Source organism: Bubalus kerabau, chromosome 11 (assembly GCF_029407905.1).
Source record: "Bubalus kerabau isolate K-KA32 ecotype Philippines breed swamp buffalo chromosome 11, PCC_UOA_SB_1v2, whole genome shotgun sequence".
NCBI classification, from domain to species: Eukaryota; Metazoa; Chordata; class Mammalia; order Artiodactyla; family Bovidae; genus Bubalus; species Bubalus kerabau.
Genome location: NC_073634.1, coordinates 30,126,983 through 30,142,783, shown reverse-complemented (window position 1 = coordinate 30,142,783; position 15,801 = coordinate 30,126,983). Strand labels below are relative to the sequence as shown.

Here is a 15,801-nt window from a genome sequence, read left to right as displayed (position 1 = left end):
TCAAGAAGGAAGAAGATGCTTGGAGACAAGGGCCTGGGCCTGGGCCAGTCATCCAACTGGATGGCAGGAAGGCATCCAGAAAGATCAGCGTTCCCAGAAGGCCCTGTGTCTCCTTCTTTCCACCCTCAATGCCAAGAACGAAGATTAACCTCCTTCCTCCAGCTTGGGCAGAAATCAAGACGCTAGCCCCTTGGGTCCTCCAGGTTGCCACCATTTGGGTAGCCTCTCTGACCTTGTCCCACAGCCAACCTGACCTACTCTTCCTGTGGACCTTAGCCTTTGTGGTTTATCCACGTACATTATTTAAATTCTAATTCCCCTAACTTCCTGTCCCACTATGACCCTCTGTATCCTTAGACAATACAGGCTCAATCCAATAGACTGCAATCCCCTGCCCCAAACGTTTAGGGTAAGATGCCTTTGGGAATTCAGGATCTGTGGGATTTGTGCTTGTATTATATGTTCTACAGTACCACCCTGGGGGTATAGAGCCATACCTGTAATCAAATACGCTAATATTTCCACAGTGAAACATCTGATATCTGTGCCAAATGGGACAAATAAAGACTATAAATAGCTTCACTTCAGCTTAGGTCAGATTTTGTTTCCAAATAGCTTTGGCAGCAAAAATACCAAACAAACAAGCAAAAATAGAGCTTTCCAAGTTTGGGATTTGTTGAGAAGAGATTGAAGATCAGTATTTATGCTGCTTAAGAGAGAACCAGGCAAAACTATCCCTGTGAAAGGAAAAGAGCCTGCGATGGAGACTGCCCCCTCCCACCACCGGCCCCCTCCCACCACCTGCCTCCCCTCTGAGATCCCGGCTCTGGTGCCCAGGCTCCTCAGGCACTGTTTGGGACTCTATAGTGTTAGGGGTGCTCAAGGTCAGAGCCTGAGCCATCCTGGGTCTGTTTCCTGATCTCTTTTAACTGAGAAGGAAGTGATTCCACAGGCTCCTTTGACCTCTGACTTTTTATGGTCCTACTAAAAACATTAGCCAGCGCTTGCCACACTGTTCACAGGAGGCAGTGTCTTTACCATCAGAACAAGGAGCACCCCAAGAAAGCATCTGTCTCTCTCAGCACCCATGAGTGTCTTTGGACACACAGTGTCTTCCCAGTCCCCTGGATGGTCCTTTCCTCCTCACCAGCCTGGAAAACGTGTACCGAAGAACCACTTCAAGGGCCGTCCTCTGGGATCCTTCTTTATTCATGCTCCATGTGGGCATTTCTCTGCTTCCGGTGAACTATAACTGGGTAGCTGGAGTCTACGTTGCCACCTGCTGTCTCAGAGGGTACAGCAGCAACTGGCACACAATAGGCACTCAGCAAGACATTGTGGAGAGGATGAGTGGGTGCTAGTTCCATGTGACTTCCTGCCAGCTAAGTTATCCTGGTGGAAGCAGGGCCCCTGTGCCATCTGGACGAGGCCCGGAGGCATCTGAGGGAGAGGAAGTGAACAGTGAAGGAGGAAGGAGACACACATTACCAGTCCAGGTAGACAACTCTGGGACCACATACTAAGGCAAGAGGATGGAGCAGGAGTTCAGTTCAGTCTCTCAGTCGTGTCTGACTCTGTGACCCCATGCACTGCAGCACACCAGGCTTCTCTGTCCATCACCAACTCTCAGAACTTACTCAAACTCATGTCCATAGAGTTGGTGATGCCATCCAACCATCTCATCCTCTGTCATCCCTTCTTCTCCTGCCTTCAATCTTTCCCAGCATCAGGGGCTTTTCCAATGAGTCAACTCTTCGCATCAGGTGGCCAAAGGATTGGCGTTTCAGCTTCAGCATCAGTCCTTCCAATGAATATTCAGGACTGATTTCGTTTAGGATGGACTGGTTGGATCTCCTTGCAGTCCAAGGGACTCTCAAGAGGTTTCTCCAACACCACAGTTCAAAGCATCAATTCTTCGGCACTCAGCTTTCTTTATAGTCCAACTCTCACATCCATACATGACTACTGGAAAAACCATAACTTTGACTACAGGGACCTTTGTTGGCAAAGTAATATCTCTAATTTTTAATATGCTGTCTAGGTTGGTCATAGCTTTTCTTCCAAGGAGCAAGCGTCTTTTAAGTTCATGGCTGCAGTCACCATCTGCAGTGATTTTGGAGCCCCAAAAAATAAAGTCTGTCACTCTTTCCATTGTTTCCCCATCTATTTGCCATGAAGTGATGGGGCAGGAGAGGTAAACCCAAATCCACAGCCAAGATGGACGGTCCTACAGACGCAAAACTGTGGATTTTGGTATAACACAGGGACTTTTTAATAAAAAGAGGCGATCCTGGGGTAAGCGATGCTCGGAAAAACCAAGAGGAAAAGGAAAGGCCCGGCAGCCCATCTGCACAGTCAAAGCCCTCAGAGCCCGGGACTGAGACGCTGCACCGCAGCCGCGAGGTGGCACCAAAAACCCGCCAATTGCCCAGAGCGCACACTGCCTTCCCACCTCCGACCAGGTTCTGCTTTTGGCCTGGGCGCGCACATCCGAAGCAGAAGGGCATCCCTTCGCTTTGCCGCCGGGTGGAGGCTGAGCGCCCCAGCCAGGTTTTTTGGATCCCCGGCGGCGGAAGACGAGTCTTCCTCGAGTGCCCAGCTCAGAAAAGCTTCTAATCTGCTATCTGGAAGCTTCTCGAGGGACTCGTGGAATCTAGATGCGCTGCCCCGCTCCCCCTCCTCTCCACCCCTCACCCCCACCAAGGAAACGGATCCCTTCTCCTTCCTCCCCGCGTCTCTCCGAAGGCGGGCTCACGTCCTGAATTCTTCTGGGAACAGAACCGTGGTCCGCCTTCATCCTGTCGCGTTCCCACTCACAGCTCGGGTTAGGGCCCGAGAGCGATTCTGGAAGCTGAGACTCCCCGGTCCTGTTCTGCTCCCTGAGACCTGTCACACCTTCGCGCACACGCAGTAAACACTTGCTGGCGAGAGTCACACGAAGGAGGCTCGCCCCGGGCTCGTGAGGGGCAGGAGTGAGAGGCCGCGAAGGATCGCTGGACTCGATGCCAAGAGACTTGCGTTTGACTTAGACTCACTTGTTTTCTCGGGGTCCCTTAAAACCCCATTCCTTCAATATCGAGATCTTAAAGCCTCCTGGCGGCTCCAAAGCCGATGCCGTCTCCGCGTGGAAGAGCTTGCTGCAGCCTAGAAAGCTTTCTTTAGTTGTCTCTCAAATAGCAGATTCCTGCGCTGGGCCGTCTGGATCCCCGGAGTTCAAGACCCGAACAACGCGCAGGAACAGTTTGCAGAAGGCAAACCCCCAGGGCGCACAGAAGTTACGCGGAGCTTGTCGCGGCAAGAGGAACTCTCCAGGCTCGAGAGTCCTGGGTCCCCTTCTCCATGTCTGACTCTCTGGGACCCTACACCCAGGCCACACTTCCATTCACCTAGTGTGCTGGTCTCCCCGGGTCACACCAGCTACTCCCTCACCCTAGCACCCGCTCCCACTCGGAGTGAATGTTGCTGTGGGGTGGGACTAAAGCAGACAGGTGGTGGGCAAGGGAGGAGACCTGGCCACTAACATCCTGGGTAGGGGAAGGGTTTCTGAGAAAGGTACATGGCTCTGATTGGCCCTCGGGATCCACCCACAGAACCCCTCTAAGGAGAACGTGTGAGCCTTTTAAGGAGTTGAAGGTCATGATGCTTCTGGAGTTAGAAGGTGAGAACAGGGACCTCATCACAGATCTATGAAATTGGGACCAACGCTGAAATCACATCATCAAGGGAGCCCAGAGGTCTCCCATTGGCCCTCATTCCTCCTTGGCACTGTGTTCAACCAGCCAGACAGCCTGAGCTCAGTCCCCTTCACCTCCTGCCTACCTATGGGAATAGCTTCCTGACCTGCCTTCCAGCCTACAGCCTCACTCCCTCAAAGTTTTGAAGCAGAGCTCTGAGTGTGATTTCTAAAGCTCTCCATAAAGCCTTATTTGGCTCCCCAGTACCCATGGGATCAAAGCAACACAACTTACCTGACCTTGAGCTGGATCCAGACCCACCCCACCCCCACCCCCACCCACTTCTCTCAGATTCCATTACCAGCTTCCTATGCATGTGGGCGCCTGCCGCATGACTTTGTTCAGCGCTGGAATCCAACCTCCTCCATGCCTTTGCTCCTACTGTTCCTGCCTGGAATCTCCTCCAGGGAGTACAATTCATCTTTCTGGTCAAAACCATCTCTTCTGCTGGAACACTCCAAAGCTGTAATTAATCTCCAAGTTGCCTCCCAAAATGCTCGGTATGCAATTCCTAAGTGCGTCTGTTGGTTTTTCAGTGATATTTCAACTGTGAGTTACTCCATGGTTTTTACTTTAGGGCAAGGCTTGACTGTGCTTTGGCCCTCCCTCCCAACTCAGTTCTTATTTTGGAATAAGTTGGATGCAGTGGTATCCAAAGCATACATCACTTTCAACAATGTCCCTCCCCCCCTGGTACATATACAGGTAGAGATGTCACAAGGGCATGAGGTCAGTATTTCTCCTACATCTTGGGGGAATGTGGAGGGTCTCACTGCACACTTATCAAGGTTCACATGGACACACACACTTCACTTCCAAAAACACATCATGGAGTCCTATGCTACTTGGAAGAGCTGGTGGTTCTTGTGGAGCCCTGTCCAGTCTGGAGGAGGAGCCCACTGAAATCCCACTCATCCTCTGGGCTTCATGGGAATCCAGCCCGTTGCCCTTTGCTGGGTGCTTCTCTCTCAACTGGGCCCTGAAGCAGGAGCGTTGGTCCAAGTAAGGAACTTGGATCTACCTTGCAAGGTCCAAGTTCAGGAGCTTGAGAGAAGGTGCCTCCAAAAGGGCAGAGCCTAGGGCCACTGCCCCTGGGCCTTCCCAACTCCTTTCTCTCCCATTTTTCCTCATCTTTTGCGCCCACCTAAGGTTCTTAGGAAAGTATTTCCTCAGCTACCCGGAGTGCACGGGCTAGGAAGCCTGGGGGAGGGGGGCTGGGCATTAGAGACACAGGGTGAGGGGGTTAAGGGACAGGCCGGCTGTGTGACAGTAGCCACGGCCTTCTCTGAGCTTCAGTTTTTCCTTTCCGTGAAATCAGAGCCGTTTCCATTTCAAAGGCCCTGGTGCCAGGGCCTGGATTCCAAAAATCCGCAGGTGTACCTCAGTCCCTCCTTGCCCCCCAGTCCAACCTGACCCTGCGGCGCCAGTGGGACCCGGACCTGGCGAGGGCAGGCGGCAGGCGGCAGCGAGGGGCGCGGGCTACCGAGCCAGAGGCGCGCACTCCCTTAATTAGCAGCGCGTTCAGTCATCAAGGGGCCCTGCTAGGAATTTGTTTAATAAAGGTCGCAAATTAGTTATGATGGTAAATAGACATCTCAAAACCCAACAAACTAAAGCTACTGCCGGCCTGGAAGGGCTCCAGGCTGCCTCCCCAAGTACAGCCGGGCCCTCTCCCGGGACGGCCCAGCACCGCGGGGATCCCCCGGGGGAAGGTTGGGGCGAGGCTGCGGAGCTGGGGCGTCTGGCCCGGAGAGGCTGGGGCTTCGGCCACAGCGCCTCCCAGCGGCCTGAAAGAAGAAAGCCGGAGTCCGAGCCAGAGAAGCCGGGACAAAGGCCCGACGCCAGAGAGCGCCAAGAAGGCTGGGAGGGGGAGCGGGCTGGAGAGGAGCGGAGAGCATCCCGCAGAGCCAGGCGGCAGCCTCCCAGACTCCAAGGACCGCGTTACCCCCGGACACCGCCGGGCTCCCCTCCCCGCTGGGCCTTGCTTCGGTCCCCTCAGACCTGTTGAGATTCCTGGGCTGAGTACACTCCCCCCGCTTCACCTCTAGAGGTCCAAGAACTTATCCTTGGCCCCAAGCCCATCTTTTCCTAGGGAGAACACCTGCGCTCTGGAGGTCTGTAGAGCGACTCCAGCCCCGTGGAGAGGCTCTCCCGAGTCCGGCAGTGAGAGCCGGAGGCTATGCATACAAGTGTCTGTGACTTTCCATGTGCCTTCCTTTCTTGCCAGCACATTCTGTAACATCCTCAGTATCTTAAGGGTTAGACTCCTGCAGGTTAAGGCCCTTCCCTTTTCCGAAAAAAAGTGTGTGTATAAATCCGTGAGCGTCATGGGCTTCTCTGTGAAAAGTGGGGAGATGTTGCAGGGAGTGGAGACCCTGCTTCTGTTCTGCGGAGGAGAGTGGGAAGGCTGAGTGTGTGTGTGTGCGCGCGCGCGTGCATGCGTGTGCGGCGAGAGTGGGTGAGGTTGGGCAAATGGGTGGTGTTCAAGTACCTGGAGTCAGACTGAAGTTTGGAGGTTGCAGTGTCTCCCGGTGGCATTTCTATTGTCTTTGGGTTGCCGCATGTATATTGTATGTCTGAAGGGTTCCTCTGTGTATCCTCCATGTGTTTTCTGGTGGATGTGTGGTGGCTGTGTTCTCTGACTGTATGGATCGCTCACCTGTTCCTCTTCTCTGATGTGAACTTTTGGTGAGCCCTAGTCCACTGTGCATCCCAGGCTCCATGCCAAATGTTCTTGATGTGAAGACTATTGTATGCAGATGTGTTTCTTTTGCGGTGTGAATAGCTCTGGACCGCTCCATAGGAGGATGTGGTTATGAAACTGACCACGTTTGTGTGCATCTGTGCAGTTTGGAGTGAGCACACCCTGGAGAGTGTGCCTGCAGGGGAGGAGAATGAGGGCTTCTTGTGTTTGTGTCTGAGAACTGATATGGAATCTCTAAAGAGGAAATCAGAAAGGCAGGCAGGCCCTGTGTTGTGTTGGGAAGGTTTACGCATGTTGGGAAACTGCTCTCAGGGCAGGAGGATGCCTAAGGAGGGAGAGGGCTCTACTGGGTTTGTGATGACATGGCTTGGAGTTGAGATGTGTGCCTAACATGGGGGGTGGGTGGTATATTTGTGTAGATAATTGTGTGTGTGTGTGTGTGTGTGTGTGTGTGTGTGTGTGTGTGGTGTAGCCTCTGTCAGGCTGGCTGTGCCTGCTTGCTCCTGTAGAGCCCCGCCTGACACAGCCAGCTCAATCAGCCCCTGCATGAATACACCCAAATGGAAAGTTGTGCTCAGCTGACCGGAGAAATCAGAGCCGGCTAGCACTGCTCCCCTCCTCCCGACTCCCTCCTGCCCTCCCATAGGCCAGACACCCACCCGGCCAGAGCACTGGTTCAGTGGAGGCTCAGCTCAGCTGGGGCCGGAAGGGGCCCAGGCGGTGGGAAGTTGAGTAGGCCTGAGCCCAAGAACTTGGGGCAAGCATCCCAGGGGGCTGGACATCTCGGTGCAGTTCTTGGGGGTAAAGGGGTTAGGGGAGCTCCAGGGAAATTCCCCAAGGTGGCAGTGGGTGCCTCAGGTAACAGCCACACAAAGACCTAGGCAGGGAAGGAGACAGAGAAAGAGAGGGAGAGGGAGAAGAGACAGAGACAGCCCCTGCTCGGAAAAGCCAAGTCCCAACGCACCACAGACTTGTGATCTCTAGCGGACCTGAGCGATGAGCTGGGTCCATATTCCAGGCTAACCCATTCTCTTTTCAGAAGAAGCTGAGGGAGCCACTCTACCACCACAGCCCACACTAGGGTTTGAGTTCTACCCCAGTTGGTTCACCTAGGCCTGGGCCTGGCCCTCCCAGTGATCACTGGAGCCCTCTGTGCATGCAAGTCCAGCCATCCCTGGCTAGTCCCACGGCCTCCAACCCCAATCCCAGGCCAGCCAGGCTCTTGTGTCTCCAATCCCACTATTGATCAGCATTCCCACTCTGCACCGTGGCAGCTTCCAGGTCATTTCATTTTAATCAGCTGTACGTCTCGCCAGGGATAATCAACTGCACTGGCGCTGGGCAGTCGATTCCGCAGGATCCAGGAGGGCCAAAAGAGGGGCCTGGTCAGGGCTCAGGACAGAGCTGGGGGCAGGGCTGAGGAGGGAGAGGAGAGCAGGCTGGAAAGGAGGTGGAATGACCTATCTTACCTCAGGCAGGCAGCTTCTAGAGGTCAATGACTTTGATACAGATTTTCCTGGTTTTGCATCCCACTCTGCAAGTTCAGGTTTCCAGTGCAAATCCCAGATTGCCATTGTGTTTTCTTTGAGGAGGGCAGGAATAAAGAAAATCTTCCCAAATTGGCAGTTCTTCTTTAAGCCCATCATACCCTAGCTACAGGTACCCCCACAGGCCTATGCACACAGGGAAGCTTTCCAGCCTGAGTGTGCTGGCTGGGGCACCAGAGAGGAAGTGCACCGAGTTCAGGCAGGATGCACCCAGGGCAGCATGTGCTACAGCACACCCGGAGTGCAGCTGGCCCCTGGGCTGCCACGGGTCCAGACAGCGGAGGGCGGATGGACATTGAGTCCTGCTTACCCAGTCTGCTGAGCAAGTACACACACTCCCCTTGCCAGGGCACAATCTGCAACACTCCCAGGTGGTAGAGACTTCGTACAGCGGCTGCGATGGCTTTTCCCCAGCAGGGCTTCAGCCAGGTCTTGCCCTTGAGCTCTGCCCCCACGACCCCTGGGACATTGACTGCCTTGGCTGTGGCTTTGAGGGACCCAGAAAGAGAAGGGGCAAGCAGCCGATTAAAGGAGAGATCTGGCCAGAAAGGGGTCTCTGTCCCTCTCTCTCTAATATTTAAAGGGGCAGGGGCCAAATTCAGTGTAACATCCAAACGTGTCGGGGTACAGGGTGGACTTCGGGAGTAGAAGAGCCTGGGTCCCTCCATCCTCTGGTCAAAGACAATCTACCAGGACTCCCATTCCTTAATGAGACAGTAAGGTGGATTAGGGGTGGGCAGCTGCCTGGTGGACTGACTAGAACAAGGGAACCCACACATGTCCACACCAGATTCAAGACTCACAAGATACCTATCCACTGCACAGAAACTCCTGTACACACAGCATCCTGTAGGTGTATTTAACCCACTCCTTGCAGAACTAGGGACACAGAAACTGCCCAAGCCACCCCAAAATACCTACACTATAGGCAATAGGCATGAAAACACAGGGCACACACTGACTCAGTGTACACACTTTAACATCAAACATCACAACACATGCACACCTTTATATAGAGAACTTGACTGAATGGTGGAAATCAGCTTTCAGAATTACACACATCCACACCACTCACAGCCAGCATTCATGCCTGGCCTGCAGGGAACCCATAGGTAAGGTCAGACAGTGCAGAGTGGAGTACTGGTATCTGTACAGACCTAGCAGAGATGAGGAGAGGAGAGTGGCAGATGAGAGATAGCAAGACAGATAGCTGGCTGGTGACACCATGTGGGGCCTGGGACCCCGAGGATAAAGTGGAAAAGGAGGAGTGGGCCCTGAATGCCCAAATGCTTTCTCTGCCAGTTATGTTGAGAGAAGGAAGCATTTTAATTCCACTGGTTTGCCCCCTGTCCCCATCTAAAAAGGCATCTGCTCCCTAGTGTCACCTGTCAAGGCCTTTCGAGGGGTCATTCTCCAGCAGCACCCAGTCTTTCCGTCCACCCATCAGTTCTAATTGGTCTGTTGGGTAGGGTCCACTCAGACACATCCAGACACTGTCTGAAGCAGCCGCGCCTTGGGTTTCCAGGCCCAAGGTCTGGGTCAGGTATGTGACAGGCCATTTGAAAATGATAGTAGGAGACAGAGCCCCTCACCCCAGACATTATTCTGTGCATCTGATCCAAGGCCCAAGCTGAACAGAATCCAGGCAGCCCTTTCCCCAGATGCCTACCACTTGGGCCACTACTGCCAGAAATATGGCTTCATGAGGCACATTCCCTATCCCCCACCCCAGGCAGTGAACACAAGTAGAGATGCTGATACTGGCATGCCAGGCCTCCGAACTTGGAAGCTCTCAAGGTGGTTGTGGTCACAATGTCCTGATTCTAAGTAAGGATGCAGGTGGGGAACCTTCTCCACACAAGCCGGAGCCCTAGGTGCACAAGGCCCCACTTGCACCCAGGTTACCTCCTGTCCTGGTCGCCTTTCTGCAAAGCCCACTCCACATCAACGCCATGGTACTGCCGAGGATGTGGACAAAAGGAAATTGGAAATCAAAATTAGTCTGGAAACTGGCGCAAAATTCCAGGCACGTTTCTTCTTAATCCTCCTTGCTCTGGAAATTGGACTTTCAAGTGAAGGCAAGTTTTCAGAAATTACCTCTTTGGCTCCTCCTCAGGCACAGATTGACCTGGCCCAGAGTACCAGAGCGGCAGAGGCACCCAGCCAGGCCATCACAGGGAGCCGTGGGCCCCCACCCTCACCCCTCCACCCTGTGCAGGGCGGGGAGGCCTGGGGTCAGACGGAACCTGATTGGCAAAATGCAGAGATTTGGGGGGCAGAGGGTGGATTCCATTTAAAGTATAACCTAACTCTGAAATGTTCGAGAGACTCCAGTTGATCCCCAAAGACAGAAATTTCAAGGAAACAGACAGCCATAAGGCCAAGTCATACAGTCACATAGACACACACACAGGTGGTAAGGAGGGGTTCCATCCTGATTCTAGGCCCTCAACTCCTCAAACTACATCCTCACCCAGCCTACAGTAGTCCCCCCACCTCCACCCCCTGTAAAGAAGACAAAACCTATCAGCTCCACTCTAGATTTATGCTTGCATTTGGCGACCTTGTATATTTCCCCTTTAAATTAAAAAAAAAAAAAAGGCAGTAACAACCAAAAGATGCCAACTCGCTCCCAATGACCCACCAGGGCCAAGACAAGGCTACAGTTCCTGGGGATCTAGGCCTGGCATCTGGTGCTAAAGAAACTGGCCGTAGACCCCTCTCCCTGCGCCGTCTCTGCCTTTTCTCTCAGGATTTGGCTTTGGGTCTTTTCCAAAGGGCCTGTTCCCATCTTTCCACTCCCTCCCCTTCTCCAGGAAAAAATTCAGATTCAGCCTTAAAATTCTGCCCCAGCTTCAGTGGCTGTGTAATGGGAGTGGAAGCAAAGGCCAGGCCGCTGCACCCCAGGGCTGCAGCACAGTGGTGGACAAAAACACCAGTCTCTGGGGAGTGATAAGAAAATGGAGAATACTGTATTTGCTTTAGAAAGTTTTTACATATAGATAAACACGCAGTTAAGATAACAGTAAAAGCTCCCTACGGGGAGTGAGAGATACCTCCAAAGCAGCTAAGAAATACTTGAAATAGCTTTTGCATAAGAATACTACAGTCTCACTCTCCGCTTTGCAAGCGACAGGGTCCCTCTTCCTCACCCAGCCCGCCACGCCTTGACTGCCAAGTCGATGCCAGGAACATCGAGTGGGAGGGGAACCCCAAAAAGGAAAGAGACAGGTGAGTGGGGAGGGAGGAAAAAGGTGGGAGAGAAAGAAAGAGAAAGGGAGAGGAGAAAAAGCAATATCATATACAGGCAATTTCTACACATATATTACAAACTGGGAAAATGACCAATCATTAAGATATACATAATTCATATAAAATTTTGAAATAAAAATAAAAATCTGTTACAGTCATAACTATTCTTTTTCCACATTTATAACCAGTACCCACACAGGCAGTGACAGAGTGGAGAGAAAAAGGTGCTTAACAAGAAAATGATTGTCTGCTGAACAAAAAACAGAAGATTGCATTTTGTTTGACCAGTACTTGGACTTAAAAACAGAGAAAGAAAGAGAGCAAGAGAGGAAAAAAGAGAGAGCGCAACAAAAGGCGAGAAACATTTGCTATTTCCCTCTCGAGGAGTTCTTTTTTTTTTTTTTTTTAAACAAATTCCGAACGGAGATGGCGGGTTTTTTTCTTCTCTTTTTGTCTGTTTTGCTTTTGTCGTCTTGTCGTCGTGGTGGCGGTCGGTTTTTGTATAGTCGACTCTTTTTTAATCGTTTTTAACTAGAGAGAGTATTTTCCCAGATACAAATAAATCGTCATGCAGGTGGGGTGCCGGGTCCGTGGGAACCGAAAGGAGAAGCCGTGCTTGTCCTAGAAAGTATACAATTGTCGCCTCTTTTATGCTGTCTGCCCGCCGAATCAGCGCTTGTGACTGTCTGTTGGCTGTCGCGGTCCTTTGGGGTGGCCGTGGTGGTAGATGGTGGTTGGGAGTTGTTGATGGTTTGCGTTTAACTTGTTATTTTTCTTGGTTTTTATATATTTTTGGCTGGAGTGGAAGTGTGTGTGTATTTAGGTGTGTGTATGATTGTGTATCCTGATTTCGGTTTGTTCTGGGGGTGGAGGAAGAGGAGGCGGTCAAGGAGGAGGAAGGGAAGGAGCGGGGAGAGGGGAGGAGGGCGGCCTTGGGTATCATACATCACATTCCGAGTCGCTGGAGGTTACCGAGAGGATGGAGGTGCCGGTGTCCGCGCGCTCCGTCAGGCTCGACACGCTGGTGGTGGGGCTGGCCGCTGTGGACGGCGACTCTGCTGAGCCGTGCGTGGGGCATCCGGGCTCGGCCAGCGAGCGCATGCCGCTCGGTCCAATGGCCTGGTGCTGGAGCCTGCGGGAGACAGAAAACGGCGCACGCCCTGACACGGCGGCCCCAAGACCCGGTTCCGACAAGCCTCCACCCCAAGCCTGCGCCGCCGGGAGCCGGGCCTGCCGCCCTGGTGCTACTCCGCCTTCCCCAACCCAGTGCCCTTCGCCAGCGCCCCCTGATTCCACTCTCTCGCTCATCCCCCTCCTGCTATACCTAGCTGATCCCGAGCGCAGCAGAGCGTCCCCCAGCGCGGTCTGGGCTCCCGTCTCCCTTTCCCCGGGGTTCTCTGGGGTCTCCCAAAGCTTCCTAAATCATGGCGGGCCTCGGAGGAAGAGGTACAACCCCAGGCCGGCCGCCTGGGGAGGCCTGGGCGCTTGCTGTGAAAGAGGCCCAGCCCCAAAGGGGCAGAAGTCAGGGAGAGGCAGGATGTTTCTACTTCCCCAGCCCCTGGGACTCTTCAGACTCAGTTGGCTGTCCCTGGAGCAGACAGGTCCCCTCCCTGACTCCTGCCTCAGCTCCCCCAAGCACAAGTCCAGAGCTGCAGGATGCTCGCCCGCTGGAGGTCCTCCCATGGAGGACCGCTTGGCTTTGCTCTCTGGATCCCTGAGCAGAGTGCAAGATCGGGGGAAGAGAAAATGGTGAAGCTGGGAGCAGAAAAGCAGGGGAAGAGGAGCGAGAGAGAAAGTGGGCGACAGAGGAGGCAGGAGGAGACTGTAGAGCCGTCTTTGGCTGCCCCTTCACCCCTCCAGGCTGCCAGTACCTAGTGTCTCTGGAGTTCTCCCCACAAGGAGGCCTTCCCCTGGTCCTGGGCGCTGCCCTCATCGGACGAAAAATTGGCTCCACAGGCATGGGTGAGAGGGCCAAAGGTTCAGGCCTGGGCCACCTAAACCGGAAAACACTCCCTCCCTCCAGGGATTCACACCCAACCCGCAGCCCTGGCAGCTGTCAGCAGCTGCGGCCTGGCTCCCTGCAGTGCATTAGGCCAGGGCACACCCAGGCAGGCCCGGGATACAGGCTTTCCCTCGGGGTTTCACCCAACTCTCTCCTTCCCCAGTGTCTCTCCACTTCTTTTTCTCCCTACTTCCCCCAGGCCCAGCTCTGCTGACAGGTCAAGCCCAGTGCAACTTTGTGACTTTGTGGCCAACTTGCCTGGGCAGCAAGGCAACTTCTGTTTCTGCTTATTCCCTAACTTAGTGGACCAACGGCATGTTCCTTGGCTAAGGCAGGAGGGCTGCACCGACACCCACGGCCCCTCCACTCCCAGCCTGGTTCTCCAGTTGCTGGTCAGACAACTTGCAACGCCTTGGGAACAGGCCTGCTGCACGGTGGCCACCCCGGCCTTTCCCCTTTGTGGCAGGGACCCAGTTCAATTTCCTCTCCCAGACGTTCGTGGATTCCTCCCAGGGTTTTTGCAGTGCGTGGAAGTAACAGCCAGGTGGCAAGGAGCTCTTTCCTTCCTTCCCTGTCTGCAGGCTCCAGCGGAGCCCAGAGCCGGATCCCGGGCTGATAAGGCTGGCGCGGGTGCAGCGCGGGGCTAAGGCTCCCAAGGACTCGACCCAGAGTTTATGGACACTCAGGACCTCATACACACTCTCCACACTGACAAGAGCCCCTTCGGGGCAAAAACAGCCCATACGTCCACGCTCGCCCTTCTTCCGCGCTCCCAGGCAAGCGGAAACTTTCTCCAAACTGACCAAGAGGTCTAGGCTTCTCGCGCGCTCGGCAGCCGCTCGCCTCCTGCCTCCTGTCCGCTCAAGCCTCTTTTCCATCCATCTCCCCCTCCCCGTCCCCGGAGACGGTAGCCAGGCCGCAGGGTCCCCGCCACTGACCTGTTCTTGGCCGCCGCGGCGCGGTCGCGCTGCCTCCGGTTCTTAAACCAGTTGCCTACTTGTGTGGGAGTGAGGCCGGTGGCCTGCGCCAGTTCGCGTTTCTTGCTGGGGTTGGGGTAGGGGTCCTGCAGGTACCACTCCCGCAGCAGGCTCCGAGTCCGCTCCTTGAAGCAATGCGTCTTCTGCTCGCCGTCCCAGATGGTGCGCGGCAGCGGGAACTTCTTGCGCACGCGGTACTTGTCCACCGGGCCGAGCGGGCGGCCGCGCAGCTTCTCGGCCTCCTGGTAGTGCGCCTCGAGCCACATGGCCTGCAGCTTGCCGTGAGACTCCTTGGTGAACTTGTGGTTCTCCAGGATGTGGTAGAGGTCGCGGAAGTTGCCCGTGTGGAAAGCGACCACGGCGCGCGCGCGCAGGATCGACTCGTGCTTGTTGATGGCCTCGCACGCCCCGGGGGCCACGGGCAGCGACCAGAGGAAGCGGCCCAGCCGCTCGATGTCGCCCGTCTCCTCCAGCGTCTCGCAGACGCTGGCCACCTGCTCCGGCGAGAAGTTGAGGGTGGGCAGCTGGAACATGGACAACTCTTCCGGGGGGGCCCTGGAGCCGCCGCCGCCGCCGCCTCCCGCTCCGCCAGCACCGCCGCCTCCCACACCGTTCCCGCCGCCGCCGCCTCCCGAGCCGTTCCCGCCGCCGCTACTCGCCAGAAGTAGGGAGCGGTGGTGAGAATCGGCGAAGTTTGGCAACAAGAAGTGGGAGGAATAGAGGTCTAGGGGGGAGCGGAATACCATGGACTGACCTGAGAGGAGAGGAGAAAATTCAGGGAGAGGAAGAGAGAGGGGAGGAAGAGGAGGAGAGGGGCGATGGGGACGAGGAGGAGGGAGAGGAGAGGGGGGAGGCGGAGGAGGGAAGGAGGGGGGAGCAGGAGGAGGGGGAGGAGGAAGGGCGTAAGGGACACCCACACCCCGAACACATCCACACACACACACACCCGCGCAGCCACATAGAGAGGGAGGAAGAAGAGCGGCCCGGTGCGCGCGCGCAGAGAGCGAGCCCGAGACAGAGAGGGAGAGGGGGAGAGAGCGAGCGAGAGCCAACCACCGCCGAGTCAAGATTCAGCGATTCCACAGCAATCGCCCTAATGACAACAGCCTCATAATATCTCCCCTAAATCCACAGTGAGTGCAGCATTGAAACATTTTGTTTCGCTTTTCTATTGGTCTGCGGAGTGTCGTTGTAGCGTTGCCACGGCAACCGCTGCCAATCACTGTCAGCCCTGCCAATCAATACCGAGAACGTAAGGACGGTTTTACCACTTAGCCAGAGTGGGGGGGTGGGGGGAGGGAGAGAGGAGGGAAAGAGAGAGAACGGAGGAGAAAGAGAATTTTTTTTTTAATCTTTGCAACTCTTAATCTCACTACTTCCCCTTCTCTTCCTCTCTCTCTCCTCGTTTCTCACTGTTTCTGAGCTCTTTTCCCCGCTTCCCCAAAGAAGTTGGTCCAGAAAATTTACAAGCCATGGACATACAGTCGTTAAAAGGGATGAGCAATTAAACGGGGGGATTTTGTTGGGAGGTGAGAGGCTCCCCACACTGCATGAAGGCCGGGGGCCAGCCGCCAAGGAGAGGCCG

At 54.7% G+C, this 15,801-nt stretch overlaps 1 protein-coding gene across 6 annotated transcripts in view; it reads right to left on the bottom strand.

Moving 5' to 3' along the window:
• SIX3 (SIX homeobox 3) overlaps positions 1-14,962 on the bottom strand; it is a 32,386-nt gene extending 17,424 nt beyond the window's left edge. Inside the window, exons 1-3 of one of the 6 annotated variants that reach the window (XM_055539977.1) lie at positions 14,178-14,962; positions 12,183-12,369; positions 10,949-12,097 (exon numbers count right to left, since the gene is read on the bottom strand). In XM_055539977.1, the coding sequence (XP_055395952.1) occupies positions 12,020-12,097; positions 12,183-12,369; positions 14,178-14,962 (1,050 nt within the window). In that variant the 3' untranslated portion in view covers positions 10,949-12,019. Of the gene's footprint in view, positions 1-10,948; positions 12,370-14,177 lie in introns of those variants that run through there. The other 5 variants (XM_055539975.1, XM_055539980.1, XM_055539978.1 and 2 more) reach the window with 5 other exon arrangements.
• Positions 14,963-15,801: the final 839 nt, after the last annotated feature.